At 36.8% G+C, this 22,049-nt stretch overlaps 2 protein-coding genes across 5 annotated transcripts in view; one reads left to right on the top strand and one right to left on the bottom strand.

The window, feature by feature from the left end:
* Positions 1-16,908, top strand: part of UHRF2 (ubiquitin like with PHD and ring finger domains 2) — a 95,611-nt gene extending 78,703 nt beyond the window's left edge. Inside the window, exons 11-17 of one of the 4 annotated variants that reach the window (XM_075488364.1) lie at positions 7,010-7,116; positions 9,186-9,348; positions 9,873-10,010; positions 10,824-10,947; positions 11,354-11,517; positions 13,472-13,570; positions 15,134-16,908. In XM_075488364.1, the coding sequence (XP_075344479.1) occupies positions 7,010-7,116; positions 9,186-9,348; positions 9,873-10,010; positions 10,824-10,947; positions 11,354-11,517; positions 13,472-13,570; positions 15,134-15,280 (942 nt within the window). In that variant the 3' untranslated portion in view covers positions 15,281-16,908. The remainder of the gene's footprint in view (positions 1-7,009; positions 7,117-9,185; positions 9,349-9,872; positions 10,011-10,823; positions 10,948-11,353; positions 11,518-13,471; positions 13,571-15,133) is intronic. The other 3 variants (XM_075488365.1, XM_075488366.1, XM_075488368.1) reach the window with 3 other exon arrangements.
* A 1,697-nt stretch (positions 16,909-18,605) lies between these two features.
* Positions 18,606-22,049, bottom strand: part of GLDC (glycine decarboxylase) — a 46,901-nt gene continuing 43,457 nt past the window's right edge. The window contains exons 23-25 of the mRNA XM_075527196.1: positions 21,239-21,411; positions 20,424-20,504; positions 18,606-19,426 (exon numbers count right to left, since the gene is read on the bottom strand). Coding sequence (XP_075383311.1) covers positions 19,283-19,426; positions 20,424-20,504; positions 21,239-21,411 — 398 coding nt within the window. The 3' untranslated portion in view covers positions 18,606-19,282. The remainder of the gene's footprint in view (positions 19,427-20,423; positions 20,505-21,238; positions 21,412-22,049) is intronic.

Raw genomic sequence — 22,049 nt, forward strand, 5'->3', positions numbered from 1 at the left:
TATTTAAGATACAGTATTATAACAGTTAGCTTTAGGGTCTTGAATGTGTTAATATTGCTGATCTCCTGGTCTTGTTCTTGATAGTAACTATAGTAGGAACATTAGCCGAAGAAATTGAGAAGTCTTTCAGGAATTTAAAATCTAATAATTATTTCAGAATAGACTAACATTGAAAAACTAGATATTGGACCTTAACAGTGATTGTGCAATCACAGTGTTCATGATAAAAGTTTTTTGACTTGTCTGTTCATCAAATCAATCACTGAAGAAATTTCACTTTTGTGTTGAAAACTTTCCCTCCTATTTTGTGTCATTGTTTTTATGTATGAGGTTTAAAACTGCTGTTTATTTTCAAAAGTTTCAAGATACATGTTTCTGCTGGGTTGAGGTAGTGTTGTAAAGATGGTAAATTAATTGTGTGGTGTGCTTAGTTTAATCTGAATGAAGACTGTTTCTTCTTTAAGTGCTTTTGCATATAGGATCATACGGGAAATCTCTGAACTGAGATTCAGAATCTCTGGGAGAATAATATCTTCTGTGATCATTCGCATCCTCTTGTAAAAGATTCTGAGAGTATAAAAGAGAATAGCATCTCTAATGACTCAAAAGGGACCCCAGGCAAATATACTCGTTGCTTAGGTTCGTTGATTATTTTATACGAAATCTATTCAGTGCCTGGAACATAGCATTCCCAAACCACTTCATGAAATGGCTTGCTGTCATTTTAAATGTTCTGTGTCTTTGCATTAATCTTGTCTTTGGGTAATCAGTTCCAAGGTGTTAGCACAACTGTTATTCCACTTGTTTGAAATAGTCCAGTTGCAAATAAACAGTATTTAGCTCACTAGATTTGCCCAAGCCCTGTGGTGAGGATATAGTGTTTCAGAACCTCTGCTTAGTGTGCCTTGCACAGTGAAAGCACTTGATCAGTTCCACCAGTGCCAAAGGTGCAGTGCCAGTACTGTAGTGAATTGTACAGTTAAATGTCTTTAAATCCAAACAGAGTGGCAATAGGAGCCTCATGTCTGATTCAGTGTTTTATATCCAAAGACCATTGTGACTAGCAGTTTACCTAGATATGTGTGTATGACCTGCTGCTTTATTAACCAGTTTGCTGAGTTTACCTGTGTCATCTGAATCCAGTGTGAGCCCTGGTACAGAAGAGATGTAGTATCCTATATAAATTTTCTGAATTATCATGCCATGCTGACTATGTTACCAAGGGAACAGTTCCTTTCAGATTTTCCCACCTCTGTTTTATAGTACTGAGAATTCAACATAGCAAGTTCATTACAGCCATTACACTGAGAGTCTCTCTATTGTGAGTCACCTGGATTGAGTATGTAGCTGAAAACCTCATGCTTGACACCATGAAACTTGCTGTTTTCAAAAGCTGTCACATTTCCAAGGTCTAAGCACCCTACTGGTTTGGAACCTGCTTGGAGCTCCAATGTAATGTGAAAAAATTTGAGTATCTCACTATACGATAGCTACCAAATATCTTCCTTTTCACTCAGATGTGTTATCTGTCCACTCCTGTTATCTCCAATACTAAGGACATAGTTGACATAATTTGTAGGGCAGTGGCTTTAATACTTACTTCTTAGCAGTGTTTCAGATTTGCGGGACAGCTCCTATTCTGCAACAGTCTCCTCTCCATCTTTTCTGTTATTCCATATTGTTAGCTGTCAGTCCATACAAAATGCTAATCAATACTAAAAAATACCTTTCGTGCATTATTTTCTGAATTTCATTGTCTCCTCTGTACCTGCATTATATTCAGGATTACTTTCACATTCTGAAAAGCCTTATTTTGTTACACAGATGCTTTTTGTCATTTTTTTACTGCTATTACTACATCTGTCAAAGTAGTCTTATCTGCCTATTTGTCAGTTTCTTTCATAATGGGGTGTGGAGTCTGTGTTTATACTGCTCTTATCTGTGCTTTCCAAAGTTCATTTGCAGGACTTTGCATATCTGGTTGTTTCTAAAGCATCAAGGAACCCATTTGACACAATGATAAAGCAGATTAAAAAGTAGACATTCATGTTGCCAATGCTTAGCAAAGCACCATTTAGCTCTTTTTTTATATTTCATGCTTTCCAAGAAGCATTCTGTCTGGAACAGTGCCTTAGGGCAAGGACATAGGCCTTGGTTTCTGTTTGTGAATGCCTAACATACTGAGACACTTTCTTTCTGAAATTCATACATTTTCAAGAGACATTAGTCATATTAGTGCAATATATGGAGTGTAATCAATCTACTCCCTTCATAAAATTCTGAAGGATCAGCATGATTATACTAATCTTTGTTGTGTCAAACCGTGAGTTTCTTGCTGGACTTCATAGATTTTTCACATGAAAACTTATAAAAATTAATTCTTATGATATTAATCGTTTATTTAAATACAGGAAATAAAAGAAGGATGAAAGTAACAAATTCTAATTATATGTATAGAGATAAATGAATGTCAAATAGCAAGTGCATGTCTTTTAGACAGGCAAGATCTTCCTTGCCTTGCTTTAACTAGGATTATAGTAGGCTAATTAAATGACTCACAGATTGCAGGATTTTTTGCCCTCAGAAAAACAATGAGAGATCTTCAACAGATAGTCAAAGATAATTGTAATTAAAAAATGTTGTCTCAGAAAACTGTTGTTTCTCCTAAGTAATCTCCCACTACAGAAAAGGGTCTTTGACCTAAAAAGGCTTTCTGTGTGTTGTATCTTTGGTGAACCTGGTTTGAAGTCAGAACTGATCTTCAACAGAGTGGAAGATAATGAATCCAGATTGTGTAGCCTGAATTGTTTACATATTAATGTTTTGTTTAAAGGTCTGGAAATCCACCATTTTGGCACTGAACATTGAAAGGAATAAGAAAAACCTCAGAAAGTGGTGCATGTACAGTAGTTGTCTAGTACTTTCATTTGGGAGTTATTTTTCAAAATGCTGACCTACTTCCATCACCAGTTAGCCACCTTCTGCTGTTTCCTGCTTTGAAGCTGTCTTACTTATTGTTCAGAGATCCAGATTGGCTAACACTAAAATGGTTAAGTGTTTTCGTTGTGGTGGAATATGCCACGATGCTTGTCAGGTTCTTGCTGTCAAGGGCGGTTTGCGCCCTTGACAGCAACACCGATTATGATATATTCAAGCTCTCAGAAACTATTTAAGCTACTCTGAAACACCGATTATGATACATAGAAGCTCTGCACTTAATGCAAGGCATTTTTTATTGATTTGTAAATGAAATATGTAATTTAGCCCTTCCTTTTTAATTGGCACCTTTTACTGCAGTGCTAAACCATGAAATTATAAAAAATAAATCAGACAATTGGGCAGATAGACCAATTATGTCAGCACTTATATGCATACAGACCTGTGAGACTTCAATGGAGATGAATGATGACATGATTCAGTTTCAGGTATCCCTACTACTAGGGAAAGAAAATCCTTTCAAAGGTAATTGTCTGATAGTTAATATTTGTCTTGGATTTAATAACTTCATTTAAAAAGGCTTAGTGCTTTTTTATTTTGCTTTGTCATATTAATCAAAATCTTATTGGCTTTTTAATGCAAGAAACCCCCAAATTTCATCAGTTCATCAACCCCTCAATTCATCAGTTTCACCTCAGTACAACAAAGTTCTTACTAGCTGTTGAAAGAAAGTTTTGGTGCAAGGAAGTTGAATTAAGCTGTGGAAAGAAGAGAAACGGCACAATTACATATTTTATGGTAAGAAAACGTGGAAAAGGTAGGACGAAGGAAGAGAAGGGAAAAGATAAGACTGTTTCATAGCCTTTTTGACAGTTATTTTGTTTCTTAAAGAAGGACGTACAGACATCAATAATCCCTTTTGCCAGATACTTTAACTGTTGAATGCAGAATTCACAGCAGTAGCAGTGTCCTAAGCTCTGCTTTCTGATCTGCTTGGAAAAAAAAAAAAAACCTTTGCACCTTTACCTGTCACATACAGGCTATCAGTTGAACATTGTTACGGGTGGTAGGCAGATCCTGCATTGTCTATCTATGGATTCAGAACTCAAAGCTATGGAGAAATTGCTTTAATGAGTCATTACTCATCAAAAGATCCCAAATAATAAGCTGTGTGAATATTCCTGGCATATTCCACTTTCAAACACCATAACCATGATGGAAGTAGGTTCTATAGGTCTCCCATTAGGTTTCCAGACTACTAGTATTGCCATTTCACTTCTGCTTGTCATGAGCTGTATTCATATCCACATTTATTCCACTCTAAGGACTCTGTGTCTGTGCATCACTTACTTTTGCCATTCTAGATTTTCTCTCTCTGCAAGCACTTACTTATTCTCCTGAGCTTTCTTCCTCTCCTTCTTTAGGAGTTGATCTCGTATCAGAGGTTCAAATGTCCTCCCCATTTCTCTTCATCCAGTCCAGACCAGCACCCTGTATAGCAAGGTCTCTGTCATTTTCCTCCAATTCTAGGAACTGTGTGTCTTTGTTCCCTGCAATCCTTTTTTTTTTTAAATATATCTGATGTGAAATAAGTGAGTGTAGTTCTTCTGGGAAGTAGAGCAGAAATGAGCCTTCCTTATGCTGGGGGGTGTTAAAAGATGCCATCTTCTTGTTATTTGACCTTTAACAATTATGCTCCATAATTGTTCCATTTCTCCTCCATTTTACTTCCTCTGGATTTCCAGTTTCCCCTAAATCCATATAGTTTTGCCTATTTGTGCATAGAACACTTGGATAATTAAAGAGACGTAAATGTAACCTATTAAGTGTGGAATCTATTCAAGAGGTGAGCATGTATGCGTAGGCCTTATATCCATGCTATCTCTTCAAGCACCATGTCTTCTGGTTGCCTGTTAAAGAGTACCACCTAGAGAACCACTCAGTCTTTCTCTGAAGGCATTGGAAGTTTGATGCTTTTAGCCCTTTTACATTTAACCCATTTTCTATAGAAGTGTGTTCCTGTAGTTAATTATGAATACTGTTGCATTTATGCCTTCTCACTTGAGGTTTTTTTGGCTTAAATCTATAGAAGTTTGTCCTTGATTTATATTTGTCTGTTACGCCAAAAAAAAGTCTATTCAGTACTTTCTTCACGTGAAGATTGTTCTAGCTAGTTGTTAATAAACAAAACAGTTTGTCAAGAACCTGTACTGTCTTGAAAATCATTTTCTCCATTTTGCTCGCATATGTAGTGTTTCTGTTTTTCTTCTATTTTTTTACATTCTTACATATATGTTATTTCAATATTTGTCTCAACATTATGTTCTAAAAACAGGGAAAAATCACCTTCCAGTTTCAGTTTATTTCTGCTTGTACATCATAAAACTGCCTTAGCAGTTTTCCCCACTCTGCCACACCATGAACATGTGTTCAGTTTCTTCTTTGTTATGAAACCCAAATCATTGTGGATTCATGACTTTCCAAGATACATCTTTCTCGTTTTCTGAACTTGGCACAAGCTTCGTACTCAGTGTTAAAATGTAATTTGTTTAAATGGGCATGTTTCATCAAGAAAATCCATCCCTATTCATATTATTATTATCACAATCGTCTTTGTGTGATCTGTGCATTTTGTTCGCCTTGACAATCACTGAAAAAATAAACATAGCTCAATTTTGTGGTACCTTATTTTATACAATTGATTTTATGTCCTTTCTTAGTAAATAGTTGTGGTCTTGTTGGTCTTTCATTCTTTTGAAGTTGTTTCATATATTGTCCTTGTACAACGTCATTCTATTTCTGTTACTTTTTAGAGCTTCATTGAGCAGAATAAGTAGACTGTTTTAAGAAAGGATATACCAGAGTTTCTACATGTCTTTGTTAGGTTTTGAGTATTTTTTTAACTTCATAGCACTTGCTTGTTATTATGTCTAGATAAATTTTTAATGAGAAATACTCTAATACTGCAGCTGAATTTCTGTCAGGTTTTCCCTACACAGAATAAAATAAACATAATTTCTATAATTAATCTATGGCCTTGTTCAACCAGCATTTCTCTTTCTAACTTTCTCTTTTTCTGCTGTTGTCAGTCATGAAATATCTGTAACAGTCTTGCACTGGATCCTTAATAATGTCAGACTTTTAATAGTGGTAAGAAATTGACTGAATTTTACTACTGCGTACAAGTATGTTCAGATTTTTGCTACAAAAATTCACATAAGCATTATTTTCCTATTAAGTATTTATCTTCTACTATTGCTTCATGCTTTGTACAAAATTTGCATCTCCAAAAAGATATCATATTAAATATATTTGTATCTTTCTAGAAATACTTGAATTTGCCAGGAGTAATATGAATTTCTGTGACATATCTCCTAAAGAAAATAGTAATACTGGCTTTACTTATGTGTATATAGATTTTGACTGTTTTTAGAGTTCATGGTAAAAGATTTTATCAACCTTCTTTCAATTTAAAGAAAATTCTATGTAGGAAATATACTACAGAATTATGTCAGCTTACAAAATGCGAACCTAAATGAGTTTAAGCTCTTACTAGTGCAGAAGAGCTGGGATTATTATTGCATTAAAGCACCTGCCTTGTACTTAAGGCAGAGCTGTTTGTACTTATTAGCACTGAGCCCCTTGCACAAGCTGAAGTGATCCCTCCAAGGTATTTATTACGTATTTTACACACACTATATTCTCGTAAACTAAATGAAAGCTCTAGAACAAGTAACCACTTGCTAGAATGTGTTCCCTTCCTCAGAAGTATTTTTTTTTTTTTTTTTTTTTCAAAAACAGCTTTTTAAAAGATGTGAAAGTCCAATTTTTTAAGGCAGGCGATTTTTTAATAAGAATTTTCTGGTGCATATGTTACATCCAGACCAGTAGCTTTGTGCTGGCACAACTACTGTAGGAGGACAGTGACGCTGAAATTGAAAATGCATCTTTCCATGCCTTGGAGTATAGTTTTTCTCTGTCTGAGTAAATAGAAAAAATGAAGTTGCATTTTTTTTTTAATTGAGTTGCTTTACTTTGGAGTGTTAAAACAAAGGATAATCTTCTTGCACAGGATCGAGGAGATGAATTCACTTACACTGGGAGTGGAGGTAGAGATCTTTCTGGCAATAAAAGGATTGGAGAACATTCATTTGATCAGACATTAACACACATGAATAGGTAAGTTTTGAAGATAAAAAGTATTCCAAAACAAAGAGCTGGGTTGTCGTGCTTTGACTTAAAACGGACATTTTGCTGTATTCATTCACTCTTGTACCTGCTACTTTTGTAAACAGCGGTGCCTCTTGCTGCTAAGAGGCATTATCAAGCATTATGTTTTATTGATTTAAAGAAACACTTGCACCTCAATGAAATACATTGCTATATTGCTGGTGCAGCTGTTAGGCATGTCTCTGGTTGAAATCGTCCTACAATTTCCTTTAGAGGACTGTGTTTGAATTTAATGAGAAGTTTGTCAAAACTCTTCGGTGGAAGTTTTCTATTCTGGGTGTTTCTTTTTAAGTTTCTTCTTCAGTTTCTTCTTCAATGGTTAAATCAGTTATGAAATTTAAGTAGGAGGAAAGCATGTTCATCTTCCCATATTAAATCTTTCCTATTTTGCTAGCCGTTTCTTCCATCATAGTTTTCTATGAAAAGCAAGGAATGAGGGTGTTGCTTTATCAAAAACAGGTGCTTGAAAAATAAAATATATGTCCAAAAGATGAATTAGACATCTGCTTAAAGTGTTTTTATGTCCTCTAAAAGCCTACCTGGACAAAGAGTTCAAAGAGTTTACTCCATCCTTTTCTATTTTTAAGAGCATAATCTCTTGTTATGCAACTGACCACTTCACACCTGTGGGGTGCTGAGATTGACTGAGACCTTTTCTTTGCCAGGTCTGCTTTTAGATATGATGTGCTGCTGTCAAGCAGAGTGGAGAGGGATTCTTTCAGGCTTTTTTGGTGGTACTTAGAGGAGAGAGAGGAAAAGCCTGACTTGGCTGCTGAGAAAGGGAGAGAGGGATGGAGGAAGGGAGGGAGGGCACGTGATGTGAACAAGAACAAGGAGGGAAGGAAGATGGAAGTAGGTTTAAGCAATAGGTTTACAAGCCTATTTAGTGCATAGAGCAAACTTGCTTTGGGAAACAGAATTAAAAGCTGGACTCCTTAGTGTCAGCATTTCTCTCCTCTTAGTAAATGAGAAATCCACTGGCAAAGCTTGCCTTGTAGCTTTGCAGGTGCTAGTGTGCATCGAGTATAACATGGTGTTGTTCTCAGTTACTGATTTTGATACAAGTTTTCAAGCACTTTGATACTGAAGATTATGATGATTCCACATGGTTGAATCAGTATTGGTTTTGCTTCCAGATACTTTTCCTTTTTTAAGTTTCGTTTTTACATAAGAAACATTTTTAAAGTCAGCATTGTATGCCTGTCTCTTACTGTTCTGTACAATGTGGGTTTTATACTCGTACCATGGCTGCTTATAAACCGTATTGTTCCTTCCGTTCTGAGATCCATGGTTTGGTTTGAGTCTGATTCTGAAGGGTCTTCAATCCCTGGTCAAATCAGGATGTGGTAGTAGAAATACTGTTCATTATGGCAGCTTCGTCTAGTAGGTATTCACACCGTCTTGCTCCAGGTTTCTAGAAGAGTGTCTTCATGTAGTTAGTGGATAAAGGGGTTTGCTTGTCCTTGAGTTAGCTACTATTATTTAACTCCTACTCTGAGGCAATTTATGTATTATGTGAGACATTTCAGTTACTTAAGAGTTTTTTGGATAGTTACTATGTACTTTTTTCTCTATAGTGTTTTTCATCATATTCATCACTTTTGTGTATGCACTTAAAATCTGCAGTTAATGGGGAATAGCGATAGGGGAAGTTTGCCTTTTGTTATGATTTTCTTTTAATTCCCTCAGTGCTCTTTAGGAAGGGATTATTTTTAAAAATGAAGACTATTAAATATAAAAGGATCAGTTTGTTTTATTTAGCAATATCAGCTGAGTTTTCATCTGGAACCTTGACAACAAAATATTTTGTGTTGCCATTTTTTTTCTTACCATACATGGTAGCATGGATCTCACTGCTTCCTTCATTTCTGCAGTTGTTAAAGAATATACTGAAAAGTTCTATGCTGCTTGATAAAGCATAATTAGACATTGATAAAGCATAATTAATTAGACATTAATTCTCAAAAATCTGTTGTGTGAAGCAATCTAGTTTATGAAGAGTTTAAATCTCTTTCTAGGGCATTGGCCCTTAACTGTGATGCCCCACTGGATGACAAAAATGGAGCAGAGTCTAAGAATTGGAGAGCTGGTAAGCCAGTCAGAGTAGTGCGCAGTTCAAAAGGACGGCGGATCAGCAAATACGCCCCGGAGGAAGGCAACAGATACGATGGCATTTACAAGGTATTGTGATTTCTACTGAGTGCAACATAAGCTGTTTTAAAAAGTCTCATATGTGTTTTCAAATTGTTCATTATTACTTAAAAGAAATAATTCTTTTTTCTCCATGATAGCTTTTTAGCCTTAGCTTATTCTGCAAAGAACTGAAATGAAATTATTCAGAGCAGTGATAACAGAACATAATCCGTAATACGATATGTAAAGTTGAATATGTAAGCTACTTTATACGTGCTTACTGAGTCATATTCATTCATCCCTGGAAATCAAATTATTTCCTCACTCCTTCCAACTATATCCTAGCTTTTTGTGTGTTAATGACTTCTCAGCATCTGAAATAAAGATGTGTGCCTTTTAAGAGCACTGTGTTTATCAAAAATACAAAAATTTTGCACCTGAGGGAAGAGCTGCTGTATAATAGTAATGTATGACTTAGTCATTTCATTTCTTCTTGAACAGTTAAAGTACGACTATATGCATGTGTTTGGCTTGTGATAAAATAATGGCAGTATTTTTATATTGTTCTTTAGGTGGTGAAATATTGGCCAGAAATTGGAAAATGTGGATTTTTAGTTTGGCGCTATCTTCTGAGGAGAGATGATGTAGAGCCTGCACCTTGGACTTCCGAAGGAATGGAGCGGTCAAAGAAACTGGGTCTGAGCGTACAGGTTTGAATCAGAACTTGCACAGTTGTTTTTATTCTCAGTTCCAGTAAATGAATTCCAGAAATAGAAATCAGTTAAATTAAAGCCCCATTTTTTTCTTGTACTTCACTGTGGCAGGATTTAATGCCAAAAACCACCACAGATTATCTGCAGACTGAAAGAATCATGTAATAGTGACACAGCAGAAGGAACGGTGGATGAAGCTTTCTGCCTTAGCAGTGAATTGCTTTGCATATATGGATTGGAGAATTAAGAATTTGAATCCAGTTTTGTGATCCTTAGGCTGGAAAGAATTTCTGCAGGCTACTATTGTTATAGCCAAGTCTGTCTGAGAAATCAAAAAACCTGTGTATTTTTATGTATTTCTCCCTCCATGTGACTGAGGAGTTTGTATGGATAGTGTATTTCAGGCACAGAAATAAACTGACCCATGAGGACTTGGGCACTGCAGAATCCATGAAAGATGGAAAGAATTAACATACTGTTTCTTTTCTCAGCAAGACAATGGTATATCTTACAGCATACCATCATCTTAAACTTTGCCTAACTGATTTGTATAGTTGTAAGGGCATAGATACTGGGTCCCTTTTAATACAGTCCAGTCTGGATTAGATTCTTTGACTTGACTACACTTTCTTAATAATAGATACTAATTTAAATGTTTTCTCCATCAGGTAGGGTTTTAAAAATTATTTCGTAGCTATTTCAATGTATAGTCACAGGGTTTTAAAGTCTTTTAGAAATTAGTCTTGTTGGTATTTGGGAATTCCTGTATGCCAGTGGGTTTTGTTACAAATCGATGCTTTTTTATTTTAGTATCCAGAAGGTTATTTGGAAGCCATGGCTAGTAAGGAGAAGAAAGATAAGGTTAAAAAGCAAACTGTGAAACAGGAGCCAACCAGCCAGAGTAACGGAAACCAGAAAAGGACAATTGATGATGGTATTTCTTTTTACTTTTTTAGCATTCATCAGCAAGGTCTGACATGTGACATTTATTAAGCCAGTAGCATGAAAACTTTGCAGAAGTGTAAAGTTATTTGGAATACTAATGGAAATTGATAAGCACATGCTCTGTAATTAAGTACTAGTGTAGGGATCTTATCCTATTTACTACTCTTAAAGCTTTTTTTTTCTCTTAAGCTCTGTAGAAAAATGAACAGTCTTCTGTGCACCTGTGTGCTGCAGTCCAAGACATGCTGAACAGTATGAGTTGGAGTAGGGATTTGATTGCCGCATTTCATGAGTGTAATCCATGTTTTAACCTTCTAGAAACAGTTTTGTCTTCCCTTTTTATTAGTTCAGACTAATACTCTGTTGTTACTGCGTCTGATGATCGTAATCTTAAGCAGGTATAGAGGAACCTACGAATACACCCAAAGCCATGAGAATGGGAGATGGAGGGAAAGGAGAGGCTTTCCAGCTTACCCAAGAGCAGCAATGGCTAATTAGAGAAGACTGTATGAACCAGAAACTGTGGGATGAAGTACTTGCTTCTCTTAAGGAAGGACCAGTATGTTTGCTGCATGCGTAACTTTTAATGTTTACCTTTTCTTTAGACTGATAGGAGAAATCTTGAGTGTCTCTTAAAACCTAATTTGCTTGTTGAACTTTTGCTGAATACAGACTGTGTTTAGCATTATTTTTATTTGTAAGACTTTGATTTCAATAAAATACTCCTCACTTGTACAATTTGCTATTGATAGCTCGGTTTACACTTGCATAATGGAGATACTTTTGCTCAAAAATAATTTTGAAGTTAGAAGTGGCTTTTTTTTTCTTTTAATTTTTGAAGGGAGCATTTTTTCTCTGAAATTATGAATGTATTTTTGTGCTGTGCTGATGTGAGAAATCAGACATGAAGAAAGATGGTTCTAGTCACTACTTTTTGTTTAGACAGAAAATAATTTTGTGACAGAAAACACAGCTTGCTTGCTTTGTTTAAGAAGACAGAACTACTGTCATCTTCAAATTTAGATATGAAATGAAAATATTTTCATCCAAATCTAGATTATCCCACTCTGTAGAGAGGAAGCCTTAAGTAAGAGAGAAAATACTTTCCTCCCCCTCAATGTCAAGAAAATAGCAAGAATAGCTCAAGAGTGAAGAGACTATAGACACTAGTATAAAAAAAGTCCACAAAAGGAATATCTCCTGAATTATTATGTCTTCCAGTGATAACTAGTCTTATCAATGTCAAGTTAATAGTTATATTAGCTGTTTTGCAGAAGAAATCAAGGCACTGAGAAGTTAAAATAACTTGATAACACTCAGTGAAAAACAAGCCATTGGTTGGAAAATGAATATCTAAAAATGGACATACATAATTAGTGTATTTGAGAAATACCAGTGGCTATTTATGGTGCTTCTGTAACAGAAAAAGCATCTTGAAGTCCCTGTTCTTCCACTTACAGTACAAGTTTTTGCTATAATGCTGCTGCGGTTGTCTTTGTGTAGGAACTGATAAAGTTATTTGTTGTTATCTGTCTTCTATCCAGTGTCTGTAATGACTAGAAGGAATTTCAGCTCTTAAAATTGTGCATGATGACAGGCAATAGAGATATGTGTTTGTAAAAAGGAGAAAACAGTAATTTAAAAGCGGTTGAGTTACTGAGAAGTCCTTTTTCTACAGATTCCTACCCATAATTTTGGTAAGATTTCCATTTGGTTGCCACTAAAGGCAATAGGAATCACTGGTAGCTTTGGGTCACTACTGTGAAAATGTAAATCTTTCTGCTTGAAACAACCACCTTCCCTTTTAACTAAATAAAATGTGGTTTATGTTAAAACTGGTATTTTAAAAATTATTACAAAGGATTTTGATTACCTGTAGATCTGCTTTTTTTCTATACCTAAGCTTGTATTCTTGAGACATTTGGAGATCACTGACATGCCAGAGACAAGCATGCTTGTGTGTGTAAAACACCTGATACAAATGTATCTTGAGATTCCTCAGAGATGTCCTGAGAATATTTAAAAACCAGGGAGGCTGATTTACACACTGCAGAGAATTTGGCCTGAGGAGAGGAGAAGCCGTTAAGCTAGCCATAATCCATCAGCACAGCAGGAGGTGCAGAAGTGGCTTTCTTAGCAGAAATTCCCTTGGCAAAGAAGCAGAGATCTTTCAGGGACATGCAAATTTCTAGCAGCAGTTACTAAACACAATTACTAAATTTTCTGACCTATGCTAAGAATCAGGCATGAGGGGCCCTCTCGTCTGTTTCATTTTGTTTATAGCAATATTCACACAAGCAAGTAAATAATCTTGAAAACATTAGTTCTCTGATTTGTGGAAGAGCAGGGAAATTAAGCAGTTACGGACCTGCTTCCTGATTACTTTTAGAAAGCTGCAGTCATGGATATGGAGGACTTAAGAACTTCTGGAAGTTCATCATCTTTATGTAATAAGTGGCAGTTACGAGAACTGTAACAGAGTTTGTCTTTTTTATTCCTTTGCCCTACACTAGAATTTTCTGAAGAAACTGGAACAATCCTTTATGTGTGTCTGCTGCCAGGAGCTGGTTTACCAGCCAGTGACAACAGAGTGCCTCCACAACGTCTGTAAAGTAAGAATAAACTCGGTCTTGCTCTGGGCTGTTTTTTTGGCTCTGAGACACCAGTCACCAAAGCCATATGTGTTTTAGAAAGACAATAATTATTGCCTAACATTCTGAGCAAAAACATGTGACAAGTTTGCATTCAGTGATTGCTGTGGAACCTTAATTTTATGTAATATAGAGTGGAAGTACATTTAGTATAGTTCCTGGTAGGCATAATGGGTGAAGTTTCCCATTGCTGTCATTCCTTTGTGATCAGTGGAATTACACTAGGAATTGGTTTGGTCCAGGAGCTAGATGTTGGTACAGTAACAATAGTTTAATTTTACATAGTTAAGGAATAAAACCAGATTTTATAATTGTGTAACACTTACTAAGAATAGTTGAAAGGATGCAGGGTAAATACAAGAAAATCATTTGGGCCTATTTGGAGTCAGTTATGTTGTCTTGTTATTCTTGGCATTGTTTATGTTTGGTAGGAGGGCCACAGAAGTCAATTTATAACTCATGTATTTTAAAATCTTGATCAGTCGGATATAATGTAAGGAGTTTGGAATCCAGTTTGTACTAGAGTTAATTTCTGTAGCACGAGTGTGTCTAGAATCATGGGCTGAATTGTGCATATTTGAACTGTGCCTGCCATACCTGTTATTTCTGCCTAAGAGCCTCGAAGGACTCAGACTATTATCATCCTAGTAAGTATCTGATAATGCAAGTTCACTGTTCAAGAAGATATGTATCACTCCAGTAAAAATCACTGTGTTGTTTTGGATGGCCTGCACACATAGAACGATTATGGCTCCTTAAAAAAACATAAAAAGTATTATGAAGGGGTTAATATTTAGAATTACGGAAATTGGAAAACCATGGAGAAGAGAAAGCTGAATGGCAAGAAACTCAGAAAGCACAGAATTTGAAGATGTCAGTAAATATTTGCAAATACAAAATAACATCCAATTAAAGTTGTAAGGAATAGTTTGATAGTAAGCTGCTATTGTTGTTTGGGCACAGATCTGCCCTGATAAATTTCTGATATTCAGCTCACATGCCTGGGCTCTGCAGCCTGTGGTAACATAGTAAGGAGGGCAGCACTGATGCTAATGTGTTAGAGATCGTATTATTCTACATATGTCTTTAAGGCTTAACTGAATCTCATCCAATGAGGTAGACAGAGACTGTTACACAAGCAATGTACCTGGTATACTCACCTTCCTCTTGAAATGAAGGTCTGGAAAACTGTAGCAATCTAACCAGGAAGCCAGAAGGAAGCTGCAGACGTGGCTGTGATTCACAGGAAGGCACTACTGGAAATGAAGGGGAAATCTCAGTAGTGATTTAATTCCTTCCAAGCTCAATGTTTCATATCCCAGCCCAGAGCAGGGTTCCTTTGTTAGGACATGGTAGTCATAGAGGCAGAGGTAGGTGCCAGGGGGCTTGGTATTGACTTCGTTTTTTCTGGTAGTACAGCAGATTGCATCTTTGGTTTATAGTGATTCCTTAGTTCTTGCTGGGTAAGCTGTCAGTCTAAAACAAAGTTCTCACAATTTACTTCTCTGTCTTTGTATGCCCTAGAGTTGTTTACAGCGCTCCTTCAGAGCTGAAGTCTTCACCTGCCCTGCCTGCCGCTATGACCTGGGAAAGGGCTACACCATGGTTCCCAACAAGATACTGCAGACACTACTGGACCAGTTCTTCCCTGGTTACAGTAAAGGACGATGATGTGCTCAGATCCTTCCGACTTCTCCCAGTGACTTTATAGACAGTAAAGGAGAATAAACATGGGAAATTCAACAGTGGACCAGCCAGCTTGATGGGACTCAATATATTGTCACATTTTGAAGCAGCTAACCCTCTTCCCCTCATAGCCATCTTTTTGGTGTAGTGAGAACTCTAATTCTCAGCTGTCTTTTAACATCAAGGGTAGTTTTGGCCAGTTAACAAATAGTTTTTAAAGAAAATAAAAATAAAAGCCTCAGCTCTTACTGGCCTAGCTGATGCTTAATTTATGATTTGTTTTATTGTAACTACCTCAGGACAGAGGAAAATAAATTGTGGGGATGACAAAAAGTTAGTGAAGTTTAGCTACACACTGCCTCCTGAATATTAGTTGTGCCTGGTCCATGTGGTTTGATTTACAAAAAAACCCCAAACCAAAACAAAAACCCACAAAAACAGCAAAAAAACAGAAACAGCACTTAAGCCAGCTGGATTAAAGAACAGCAAATTCTGTGGTGTGCATAATCCTTTTTTTGTCTTTTTCTTCCATTATGCTGTATTTTTTTGCAAGAACAGGCTGATTTTTAGTCTATTTTTGTGAGCTTCATTGTGCTTTTCTTGTATCTTATGCAAGTTGACTACTAATGACTAATGAGAACAATATGAATGCATTGTTGCTGCATTAGTGTAAAGTGATCTGTGTTTTTTGCACTTAAAGAGGGTATTCAAGACACTCTAGTTGTGTAAAAAATATTTCATATAAAAAAGCCACTTCTGTATTAGTTAAACTGTATGCTTTTAGTAGGTCTTGTATCAGTGGCAATACATCTACATGGCATTGAAGGCAGTGCTAGCTTGGAGAGGGTTCAAATCGCTTCATATTGTGATCTGAAATTTTATATACAATATATCCCCCCCCAAAATATACCTTATTAAATATTTTATGATTCAGAAAAGTTGCTAATTTTGTTTTTACTATTATCCACTTATTTAAATCATGACATTTTTATAGAAATTTTTTTTCAGATTACTAAATGCTTTCTGTAGGTGGGCTTCTTATTTTTCAGACATGAGGCTTTATATTCCTTAACTCATTTCTCAATTAAAAAAACATTGTTAATTAAATAAAAAAACCCAACCCAATCGATATCCATGGGCTCACACATACTCTATAGCAGCGGCTGTCAGGTAGCTACTCTGGTCCCTACTGAGTGTTTGAAGGACGCTTGTTAGTGCTCGGTCCGTGTACTGGAGTGGGAGGGAGCCCTTCCTGCCCCGCTGGCGTTGGCAGTGCTTGCTGCCAGAGCCGGCCTGGGGCAGCTGGGAGCTGTGGGTGCCCTGCACAGCATCAGTCAGAGTTTCCCACCGAAGGCATGGGACTGCACTGACAGCCTGAGCCTGCAAAGTAGGCATATGTAGAAGTATATATGGAAGTATATATGTCATTCTCAGTAATTTAAGGTCTTGTCCTTACCCTGGTGTGGTAATGAGCTCATCATTGAGACGCACATGGCAGTGCGGGTTTTTGTGGCTGAAAGTTAGCTTAATGGCTTATTCACTTCATCCGAAAAAAGTAACTTCTCTCTCTCCCGACTCTCCCCACCGTTCTACTTAGGATTTCAGTTGCATCCAAAATACGTAATGCTGGTGCTATCTCTCTAGTCATATATCAAAAAACCAGGTATTGCTGAACAGTTTTGAAAGATTTAACTCCTCAGTTTTTTCTGTGCTTACTAGAATGAGGGTTCGGCCTTTGTTCAGTAGGTGAATTGGTATTGGTGTTAAGCATACAGTTTAGAAGAGCTGTAGACAGATTCTTATATGCTGTTGAACTTACGTGTTTTACAAAACCGTGGCTGAGTATTTTATGGGGAAAACAGATGTAATTTTACCTTTGTAACAATCATTGCCTCTGTGCAGTAAGCACGTAAGACTTGTGGCTTTTTACTTGATAGTTGAGTGCTGTGAAATATTTTATACCTTTTAATGCTTTTTTCCGTTTGATAGCTTTTACCAATTAATTGATGAGATAAATCCGTCAGTTTGAGGTCAACAATGGGAAGTTCTCTGCTTAATACAAAAATATGTAAACAAATTTTTTAATATATCTTTTCAGTGACGGACACAATCAAGCAAAATGAAACTGCCTTTAACAAACATTAAAGTAGCTTGACAAGACTTTGTGGAGTTAGACTGGCAATGCAGAAAGACTGTCCTTTCCTCACACTATGGGTTTGTCACAGTGGTTTTTTCACAATTTTTTACACCCTTAGTCCTGTATCTGTAGCTACTGAAAGACACCCTTTTCAATAATAAATTCTAGAGTATAAAATTCTAATTTTCTTCACTATGTATTTAGACATTTTAGGACGTAGGTGCAGCTTTTCACATCAAAACTGGTATCTGGCCTAACCTTCCTTTAATGAAATCCATTCCTGTCTCCTGTCATCTGCAGTTTCTTTGTATAATTAAAGCCCCCACTGAAGTCTAAAGGGTACGTAATGAAAAAGTTGCAGTCCCAAAACTTTCACTGTAAAGGACACAAACCTACAGTACTTAAAATAGTGCTGTGATCACTAGTCTCATTTGTGTCACTTCAGAGAAAGCTTCCAGGCATGTAGTGTGCATGTAGACCTTCAAGAAGAGGTTGAGTAGTTGCTGGTTGTAAGGTGCAAAATTGTGCGATCCTGTCCCCAGGTGTTAGCCCGAGTGTTAGCCCAGTACCTGCTTCTTCATTGACCAAAATCCTGCTTCATGTGGCTGAATGAGTTTATCTCTACATGGGTGCTCACTTGCATCAAACGCGAATGAATCTGCACAGACCTGCTCTCAAGTTCCTTTCAAATGCGCTTGTAACTCATAGGGTCTGTCTGTGTAACTGGTGAGAAGATCGGTTTTATATAAATTTGACTGGGAACAGATTAGAAGAGGCTCCTGTTTAAAGTCTGCATTCTGGCTACTGAGTAATTGAATGTGGCATTGTGTGTAGCAGGAGGGCTCTGGTCTCAGGGTGCTGTCGGTATTCTTGGAGGGGCAGAGCTAAAGCTGTGAATCAGTTTTTACACAAGCTGTAGACTTACATGACAAAGCAAGGCAAGTTGAGTGCACTGTATAAACCAAAGCCAGTATCCAAAATAAGAGGTTTGAGAAGCGGTGGAAGGAGAATACTTTGTTAGACAAGATGTAACTCATACTAAGCAGTTCACAGTCTGTTAGAAAAGGTGTTTCATGCCTTCTCCGGAATAAGAGGAGAGGATTAGATGGAACTACAAGGAAAAATTGGTGTGATACAGAAAAAAGTTAAGTTGTTTATTGCTCAGTAAAACTGGTCATTCTAGCTAATTAAAAAAATCAGAGATTTATTTCAATGTTAATCTCTGCCAGTATTTTGCTTTCTGTAGAAGCTGTTACTGCTGTGGCAATTCTGACAAATTGGAACTTAAGCTTCATGATTTTGTACTGCTCTGTTGGATAAATCCAGTTGAAAAGTTAAAATCCAGAACATGACAACACTTAAAATTCTGACCAATTTTATTAGAGTACTAACACTGGTAGGTAAAAAAAACAGTATGAAATATTAACAGTAGAAATGCTAGTGGTAATACGTGAAGTAAATTAAACAATCTACTTCATCTTTTTTTACAAAATATAAACAATTACTCCTGCAGTTAATATTCATTACTATTGCCTTATGCATCTGCATCTTTTCTACTTTTTTTAACCGTATCTTCCATGTCGCTTTGCAAATTGGGTGTTAATTGTTAAAACTTTAGCACAAAACAGACAAAATGCTGAATCAAGGCAACGTCAACATCAACTGCTGTGAAACAATCACATTTTGTTTACACCTAACCTATTGATTGCATTTACATTTTAACTGAGCAGTGATTCAATTAACAAACATGGTGATTATCCCAAATATACACAGTATATAAATCCCCTATCAGGTCTGGGAGGAAGAGGCCATCCTGATGGACTCAGAAATCCAGGCAGCTGGAAGCAGTCTTACGAAGATGCTCTCTTCTGTTCAGAAAAGGGAGATTCATAGGCTTCCATTGGTGGGCACGTACAAACCAGATGTTGATCTCCATATATGTCATCAATGCGAGCAATTGTGGGCCAAAACTTGCTTTCAGGCTTCACAAATGGCTAAGTACAGAAGAAAAAACAACTATTTTAATTTTTCTACCAAGCAAATCTACGTAATCGTAATAGACATTAGAAGTTTTAAGAATGACAAATGGTGGAAAAGTGGATTTTTTTAAGTGAAGTCATACTTCAAATCTATTTGCAGTCCCTGAAAGTTAACAAGCATGTGTAATAGAGTTGGCAGTCAAAAGAATATTTAGATTTTCAAAACAGTGTAACCATGTCCTCTAACAAAAGTTGTAAAGAAGCAGTTGACGTGGGATAAAAGAAAACTATGCCTCCTTGAATAACTGGCTTACAGATAGGAACCAACGCAGGGTGGAGGAGATTACCAAGACCTGTGCTGTTCAATATAATTATAATGTAATATATAAAACAAGGTGGCAAACTTCACAGGTGCAGTTAAATTATTCCTCTTTGATACAGTACGCAGCAATAAAATAGATGCAATTCAGTTTTAGGTGAGAAAAGTTAGTTAACAATATATTCAGCTGCTAAGATTGTGGAAGCAATTTTATGTAGTGCTCTGAAGAAGTCTGATGTATCCAGCTCCAGTTTGACCTTTATTTGTAGCAGGCTGATACTGGTGTGGCTTGCCCCATGCTGACCATGCATCTTGTGAAACCCTCGTCCAAGTTCTTTGGAGCAGAGCTTTGAATGTCAGGACATGGGACTCTGTTTTGGGAGCCCCTGGTGCAGTATGTCAGAACCTGAACGGGCTGTTTCCAGTAGGAATATCCAATATCGAAGTGCTGAGATTTAGAAATCCAAGTTTGCACTTCATGTGTAGAGACTTTTTTTTGTAAGATCTTTTTTCCTTGTCTGGAAAAACTGGAACTACTGTAGAGCTTACACACATAAAAATTGAGCAACAGTAAAAATGGCTCTGAAGTTTTTATTCTTACCAGATTACTTCATCTCCAACTGACCAGAAAACCACAGAGCAGAAAGCACGCTTATGTATTACCACACCACTAGGATCCCATTATTTACTCACCAGCGGGAATGCTGCCACTTCTCTGGAATAAGGACGATCCCACTTGGAAGAAGTGACACAGTTCAGAGTATGTGGTGACATCTACAAGCAAAAAGACATGTTTAGGACATGGAATTACTGAATCCAGTTGAACACATCAGTGTGAACCCTCCTTCAAGTTCATATTACTACATATAAATAATTACTGTCTAGAGAGTCTCTTGAGAATACCATTTTTCTGGGGGACACAAAGGCAGATTTAAAACAGGAAGCAAGTCAGTATCTAGATTTTTTTCAGTTTGCCTGAAGATACTACCCAAAGTTTGAATACGCTTCCAGCTCTTCACTAAATCCCCCCAGTATTTAAAAAGTCAGTACAGCATTACAAGGGTTGAACAGAACTTTAGCCTATAGCAATTTTATGCTGCAGTTGCTAAAAAAACTCATTCAATCTTTATTTTACTGTTAGTTTTAAGGTCATTCCACTTCCCTTCTTAAACCAGATAAATAAGCATCTCTCCTTCATTACTTTGAGATGGCCTCAAAAATTATAGATCATGTGCTTGCATAAGTCATTTTCTCTTCTATGTCAGCAAAGGTCAGACTTCTGACTTGAAAAAGTCAAAATTCAAATTTTGAAAAAGTTTAAATTTGTTTAAATTTAAAAAGTTTTTAAAAGTTTCTTTAAAAAGTCAGATTTCAAGAAGTTCATGTGTTCACTGTTGCACACAGTTATTTTTGAGAGTCCTGAAAGACCAGGAAGCAGGCTCACATAGTCTCAACTAAGTCTCAAGGGTTTAGCTGATGCTGGCAACTTGCTCTACTTGCCATCTTACCTTTAGTGGGTTAATTTGGGGGTCCATCCTGCCCTCCTCTATTTCAGCAATTTCCTGCCGGATACTGATCATTGCATCACAAAATCTGTCCAGCTCTGCCTTGTCTTCAGACTCTGTTGGTTCAATCATAAGCGTCCCTGCCACTGGCCAGGACATGGTTGGAGCATGAAAACCTGATAAAGAAGAAATCAGTCACTGGCAATAGGTTCTGAGTGAATATATGCATTAGCTAGCAATTGATTCACAAATTCATCCCTTTCTATAATCTTCACACTGAACTCATGGGTAGTGTTGGCAGTGTACTGTAGAGTTAAGACAGACTTTTCAAGTATCATAGTTTTTAATGCTGAAGGGTGATGCCATTGTATTGTTTACAATAGAGTTACACACTGATTTAATGAAATGCTCTTAAAACCTGCTTTTTTTGCTTTGTTACTTTTCAGCCCAAAGTATATTGTTTCTTTCCTGGGTTATTTCTGTTCCTGCTGCTCACTTCAGTAGAATTGTTTTGTCACTTTACCTTCTTATGACAGGCTGAACGGCAAAGTGAGATGGGTATAGATTTCTGCACTGGTAAACAAGGTAAAAAGAAAAGGTGGTCTCTCATGATTCCCTTCCTGCACTACTGCTAGTTACCGCCTCATGACACTTCTCTTTTGGCTGCAGAGGATGGAACTTTACTAAACTTATCCATGTAACTCACCTCCATACCTACTGAAAAGTCTATTTAAAGTGGTGCATGCACTTTAAGGCCATAGCAGCTCACATACAAAGAGCAGGAAAGGTGGTTTTTTGGTAGCACAACTGGGCT

This window comes from Mycteria americana, chromosome Z (assembly GCF_035582795.1).
Source record: "Mycteria americana isolate JAX WOST 10 ecotype Jacksonville Zoo and Gardens chromosome Z, USCA_MyAme_1.0, whole genome shotgun sequence".
NCBI classification, from domain to species: domain Eukaryota; kingdom Metazoa; phylum Chordata; class Aves; order Ciconiiformes; family Ciconiidae; genus Mycteria; species Mycteria americana.